Source organism: Setaria italica, chromosome VII (genome assembly GCF_000263155.2).
Source record: "Setaria italica strain Yugu1 chromosome VII, Setaria_italica_v2.0, whole genome shotgun sequence".
Taxonomy (NCBI): domain Eukaryota; kingdom Viridiplantae; phylum Streptophyta; class Magnoliopsida; order Poales; family Poaceae; genus Setaria; species Setaria italica.
Window position 1 is genome coordinate 16,706,195 of NC_028456.1, and position 7,058 is coordinate 16,713,252.

A 7,058-nucleotide genomic window follows, 5' to 3' on the forward strand; every position below is an offset into this window, starting at 1 on the left:
TGCTACTTTGCAGGAAGCGGCCGCCTGTCGTACACTACTACTGTGCGCACTGCTCAGCCCGGGGTAGCCTGTCCGCCTGTGGGCTGTGGCTCCACCCCACACGCTCGTACGAAGAAGCTTTTGCCACCGCGCGCCTAGGGACCCGTGCTTGTTGGGTTTGCGCGCCTAGGGAGCTACTGCCGGCTCATTTGGCAGAAGCGTTCCTTACCGCCAAATCAGCTGGCGGAGCCGCGCCCCCACCGGATTCCTTGTGCAGCCCACTAGATGGGGTGGCGGCAAGCAAGCTACTGCCCGTTTCACCCGATGGTAGCTTCCGTCACCGTCGGTTGAGATGGGGGTAGTCCGTTACCACCGTTTCAAGCAGCAACGTAAGTCTATTTTTGCAAATTTTTCATTTGACTATTTATTTCTGCAAAATCGTAAAATAACAAATATAAAAATAAAAAATTCCGAACAACGCCAATATTATACGGCTTCCAGTAGCCCATCGGTTATATGGCTCCCATTGTTTAAGATTCATGTTCGATGCACCCCATCTCTCTCCCATTGTTTAAGATTCATGTTCGATGCACCCCATCTCTCTCAATTCTAGCTCCCTCCCCATGCCGCCGCCGCCACCGCCTGGCCCCTGCCGTTGTGGCTGCCGCGACGTTGGATGTATGTTTCATAAAATGTTGAATCAAGTATTTTGCGAATGTTGATCAGATTTTAAATAAATGTTGAATCTGATATAAAATGTTGAACCTTCTAATTTGAGTCTAATGGACTTTAAAGCACTTGAAAACTATATAGGAGGCCCCACGGAACAAAGTATCCTGCCGAGGAGATAGATGAGCATTGAGCCTCGAGACCGTCCATCAGGTAAGATCATACCAAAATGACCCAGCAATGATTACAAAGCAATTTGCAGATTAAATACCGCAGAGCATTTAACAATTCCAAGAAATTATAATGGGCGAAAGCCCGATCCAAGATGCCCCGCTGCAGTTACTTGCCCTGAAGAACATGCAAAAGCAGACCACAACTATTTCAATCTACTAGAATTACTTGATGTTTCGGACAGCCAAACTAACTTGCAAATTGCAATTAGCTATATTCTGCTGTCTGCAGGGAGTAACATTTTATCAGACTCGGAAGCAGAAGTGTCTACTCAATTTTTTACATACACTAACTAAGCAAAACGACATGAGTGACCACTGTTAGTAAGATTAGTATCCCAGACAACTAATTCTGTCCTATTGGCAATTTGGCATTAGGCTACAAATCTTGACTAGCAATACATACGGTACTGCTGCACATAACAGAATTGTTGGAGGAATAGTGATGCAGGCTGCAGTTCCCACTTTTCTTTCTGTTGGACAAAAGAATCAATCAACCATTGTCCATTGACCATAAAGAAAATCCCCCAAAGGACTCAGTCCCATTCATATGTATGTATTCACAAGCATCGCTGCATCATTCAACATACTATGAACTTGAATCTGCACTCTTAGCTTCTATGTTACCACCAGTTTCCTGAGCAACAGAATTATCTTCTCGGTTCACGTCAGCCATGGGGGTATCATTTTTATCATTACTGGAATCAGACAAGGTGGCAGCAGCATCTTCTGAGGATGAACCAATGCTTGATCTCTTTCTCGTATCCCTGACTCTCCTACCTTTGAGCTCAAGTCGCCTACGTTTCCGAGACTTCCGTTTGCCCCTAGGAAGGTCTTCCTGATGCAAATCAGCACTCCCCTCTGAATCCCTTTCAGGCCCATTCCTCGCGTTCTCTACTTCTAGTACGTCAGCCAACAAAGAGTTGTTTTCCCCTTTCCGCCGCTTATTTGAATTCATCTGAAACAAAAATTGGTCAAAACGATTCTTCAACATCAAAGTAAAGAAAGAACATCAATAAAATAAATATTCAGCTACCAAACCATACAAAAATGTTAGTATTGACAAGAATACTACAGCAAGATGCTATTTTTGGGACAAAATAGAACTTTAAAATAAGATAGTTTGGATTACTATTTGCTGGTATATCTGGAAACCCACACCTCTGGGCTTCAGTTATCTTCTTGGAACTTTAAAATAAGGCAAGTTTCAGGAAAAGGGCATGGAACTTGGAAGCTTACTAATGATGTCACTTAGCATGGAATCATGTCGTGGGAGAAGGCAGCTAATTTGGTTAATAATATGAGTGAAGTTTGAAAACTTGAGATGTATTCAGCAAATAGCAAGATATATGCCAAATGACACAACTCCACATGTTAGAACACAAAACCAAATCAACTCTCTAGTCTCTATGGTATGGAAGGAGGAAATCAGAAGTTTGCAATACAGGACAGTGCAACCAGATAAAATGGTAAGAAAAGATAAGGCCACAAGCTGACCTTTGAAGCCTGATCAACAAGGTAAGCCCACTCCCTCCTCTTCCTAAGACAATCATTGATGGCATGCAAATAGCTGGGATACGCACAATCTCCCCCACTAGGTTTCCTTGAATCCCTTAAATGCTGAAAAGTAAAAGATCAACATTAAGTATGGTAACAAAGAATATATAGACATGTGGCCATTTTTTTAAAAAAAAAAGAACATACCTGATGAATAGCATCACAGAGTTCCCTGTATGATATATTTTTGTCTTTACTAATAATATCATCAATCAATCCTGTGCATAGAATATATGGCACGCTTAAAAAACTTACATTGTACAAAAAAGAGATGAACTGAGCAGTTTGAGCTGCATACCAGGTAAATTGTGTGAAACACTGCTATCGATCAAATCATCCTTGGCTAAACCACTGTCAGTGCCAGTTGAACATATACCACGAATTTTCTGTTCTGATGCTACATTTTCAGCTGATCTGCATGAGTCCTTCGCGGAAGAAGCATGTTTTGAGCTAGCATCTCTATGTCTTTTTTCTATCCTCTTGGTGTCCTCACTATCTTTTACTGAATCCTCTCTGTTTCTCTTTTTTAAAACCTGCACTCCCAGGGAAGAATCACAACATTAGAAACCAAGAAATGATGAATTGACATGAAAAGAAACTCTTATGTCCTCCAGGTGCTAGTAACCTTACCGCTGCATGATCCCTTCCTCCATGTGCTGAAGAGCGCTTAGAAAAAACAGTAGCTCCAGTTGGATGAAGCATCTGCGTACCAGCTGCTTGATGGCAACGTGGCACCCTCGGTACTCTGGGGGAGCTGTTTAATTGTTGATGCAACAACAATGCAAGCTGCGGGGGAAAAAATTATGAAAAGGGTGATAAAAGCTAAACTAAGATTGGAGTTTGGACAAACTTCATACCTGTTCATCACTCAATGGAGCAGTCAAATCAGATGGTCGCAGCTCAGTTGATGCTGAGTTATTGGAGGTCTCTTGTGTGACATTAATAATGCGGTGGTGGATCTTGTCCTTTTTCTGGGAAGAACTAGAAGCTACTGGCTTGTTACGAGATTGCAGTGGTGGTACTTCTCCATGGAATGATCTTGCTGAGGTGCCTTCAGTGATGGCTATCTTCTGCGATTGCTCCTTTGATACTGGTAATCTAGGTTTGACTGTAGACACATGTATTCTACTAGCTTGAGATGATTTTGGTGCAGAAGGCAGTGAGCCTTTCAGTTGAACTTTCTCAGAGCACCTTCCCACCTCCTGGGAACTATCTTCAGAAAATTTTGCAGAATCATGTTTGCTGTCAGTTGGTGCAACAAATTCCTCTTTCTTTGAATGATCACTGTTCCCTGCTGATGATGGTTCTTTAGATGCACAAACTTTTGCAGAACCCAAAGTTGAGCTAGGATGCTCAACAACTGTGTGCTGTGTTTCAGATTTTGGATGTTCACGACATACTGAATCATATTTTAATTTGGATGAATCTCTTTGGACAATTGGGAAACCTGCAGTGTCCCCTAGACCTTGTTTATTGCTTTCATGGTCATCACTTACCAACTGGATACACTTAGCTGTCTCATTTTCCAGGGAACTAGGCTCAGCTTTCATGATCTGTGACTTTGACTGACCAATCTGTAAATCTGGTGCACCAGCAACATCCTGCATATTTGAAGTTTGGTTTGATTGCTTCTGAAGGTCCTGCATGTCTTGCATTTTGATGGCACCTGCACAGATTATCATATTTTCATTGGATGGTTGTCATCACATATTCTGATAACTATAGAAGGCTCCAAGCAATAGGGCAGTGCTGAGTTTCATACGCATTTACATATCCATCAACATGTGTGCATCAGGTAAGTGTCTTAAGGAACTTGAGTTACCTGAACTTGTTATGCCAGATCTTAAGCCCGCATTGTGATCCCCTTCTGATTGTTGCTTATGCACAGTAACCTGCATTGTGCCACAATGTGTGTTGAACTGATATTACAAAAATGTAGTAATAACTAAGCTAACTTAATAGAGTAAATAGGATAATAAACGGGACTTCAGATACCAAAAACACAAAGAACTCACTCTTTTAAATGGAACATCTAGGCAAGTTCAAATTAAATTATGGAAACATCTACTTTATTAATTTACCATGGAACTGTAAATGTGCATGTAGTCATATAAAAAGCATGAGAACCCAAAAAAAAAATTCTGCTTCAAATGACATAACAATGCAAACTAAATCTCCGCATATGATAGCAATATAAACTTTGTTTACTTCAAAGGATGTACAAAATGAAAAAAAAAATGGTTATATGACTGTCAGATAGCAAACTGTTGTGCATTCTCATACCAAAATATACTGTACCACTGGAACTAACAGCTGATACACTACAATGAACCCATCAATAATTAATAACATTACAATTTTATGACTACAGGTTGATATATCAAAACGAAATACATGAATGAAACAGATCCAAACAGGGGAGCAAAACGAGAACACTATGACAAGCTCCATCTCTGTTCTGATTTCATTTAGTTGTGAAATCTTTGGTCCATTATATTCAACTGCAGTGCAGCAGTACATCTCATCCAAGGTTGAAACATTGCCAGCAACACATCATAAAGTAGGGGGGGAAACTCAACCCCTGGGGGAAAGACCTCTCCCAAGGCATTGCATTAAGAGGGGATGATCAATCTTCAGGGTTGAGAAAAGGCCCCGAAAGCCGGCTGCCCAGGATGCACCTGCAGGCTGCAGCACATGTATCTCCGATGGGCAAGGGGCCATTTTTTTGCATGACCCAGGGTTGAGCCCTGGTTGGCTGGCACCACAACTGGGTGCCCAGCCACCAGACTACCTAAAGCAGAAACAGCACAGCTTTCTATTGTGCCAAAACAATTAAATCTACCAATCATACAATTAAGCGATATATTTAGTCATATGCAATATTCATACGTGAGATACTAACCTCTACCCCAACAAATCCTGAGTGCACTTCTTGTTCCACAACAGATGATGTAGCTCTAACTCCAGATAAAAGTTCCAACTTCAACGGCACCTTTTTGTCATCCTTGCTCAGGATCCCAGGAACTTGCTCAGAGCTTTTCTTCTCTCCACTTAACTCCAAGGCTTTCTCCATCTTCTTCTTGGTTTTAATGGTTTGTAAATCAGAACTGGCCATATTTATTTCAGCATAACGATCCTCACGAGTGGCATCTCGAATGGCACAGGCCTCACTCTGCTGACAACCATCCTTCCAACTAGCAGGCTCTGCAACACATAGGGAACACATTGAAAACTTAAAAATAATAATGCTCTTTGTGCATCAATTAAACAAGAAATCGTGCCCAAACTATTCACCTCTCTTCTTAGCCTCGGTCAGAGGAGGCACTGATTGCTGATCGCCGTCAATCTTCTTGCCACGACAGCTTAGGCTTCGGACGTAATGCTTCTCCTTCTTTGGTTCAATACCTATCGGAACAGAATCAGCCATCTCCCTGGGCTTCTCTCTAGCCATTGCAAACAGAGCATCAGCGCCGCCGTTTTCGTCAGCCCAGGAGGGGAACTCACAGTAGCGGAAGCCAAATCTCTTCGGAACGTAGCCGGTGCAGCGCCACATGGCGGCAGAAAAGGCCGGGGCGCCCCGGAACAGGGCAGCATCGCCCCCGCCTGGGAGCCCGTGGACGTGGACGCGGGCGGGGAGTGGGACCTCGGCCCAGCGGCGGTACAGCGGGGGTGGGCGGTGGGTGGGCAGCTCAGCGAGGAGCTCGGCGACCTCGGCCTCGTCGGCGGAGGAAGGGGCTTGCTTGGACCTCCGGCACCTATGGCACGAGAAGGAGGTGTGGACGCCGCGGACGTAGCGTGCGCACCGCGTATGCACCCACACGCTGCACTCGTCGCAGCTGACCATCTCCTCGCCGTCGTCGAACGTGACGCCGCAGGAGCAGTCCACCGTCCACGAGCCGTCGACCCAGTCATCGGCGGGATTGGGGGCTGGGGCTGGGGTCGCCGCCGCCGCCGCCGTGGCGAGATGAGCCTGCGGCGGCTCCGGACGGCGAAGGCGGCCGCCCTTCATCGGCGGCGAGCGAGGGAAACCCTAAATCGTCGGATCGATGTGGAATTGAGCGCTTCCTTTGTGTTAATTGGGCGGAATGGGGAAGGCCGTGGGCATCGACGCCAGGACGCGAGCCAGACGGAACAGAGGAACGGGTTTGGAGAGCGAGGAATTTCCACTTGGGATGCTGGAATTGGCCGTGGCGAGATGGCCGCGGCGAGCAGCTGCGAGGCTGCGCGACGATGGGCGATGCGGGGGCTGCGAGATGGCGTCGGGCGGCGGAGGACTGCGAGACGGCAGCGCGGCAGGCAGTTGAGGGCTTGGGGCCGTGGGCCGTGGGGGTGTGGGGAGGAGGAGGACGGGCGATGTGGGAGGCTGCGAGACGGCGGCGGCTGGGCAACTGCGGCGGAAGGGAGGAAGATTGGAAGGGAAGGGAGGTGAGATTGTTTTGACAGACATGCGGGCCCCATATTGACAGTGGTTAACGGACCGGGGCACCATTCCATCTCATTTCATATATTCCTATATTAAAAAATTACTCTTCTTTTTTTTTTAAACGAACCCTGCAGCGCTGTCGAATATATTAAAAAGAGGACGAAAACGATAAAATGAAAAAATAACAACACACGGGCAGG

At 45.5% G+C, this 7,058-nt stretch overlaps 1 protein-coding gene across 1 annotated transcript; it reads right to left on the reverse strand.

Annotated features, from left to right (window-relative positions):
* Nucleotides 1-1,016: 1,016 nt before the first annotated feature.
* LOC101780605 lies at nucleotides 1,017-6,852 on the reverse strand. The gene is made up of 9 exons (XM_004975291.3): nucleotides 5,730-6,852; nucleotides 5,338-5,639; nucleotides 4,258-4,327; nucleotides 3,293-4,101; nucleotides 3,066-3,221; nucleotides 2,734-2,968; nucleotides 2,583-2,653; nucleotides 2,376-2,498; nucleotides 1,017-1,836 (listed from the first exon to the last, which is right to left on the reverse strand). Exons 1-9 carry the CDS (start codon nucleotides 6,442-6,444, stop codon nucleotides 1,468-1,470), a joined length of 2,850 nt encoding a protein of 949 aa, XP_004975348.1. The 5' UTR covers nucleotides 6,445-6,852; the 3' UTR covers nucleotides 1,017-1,467.
* Between the last annotated feature and the right edge of the window lie 206 nt (nucleotides 6,853-7,058).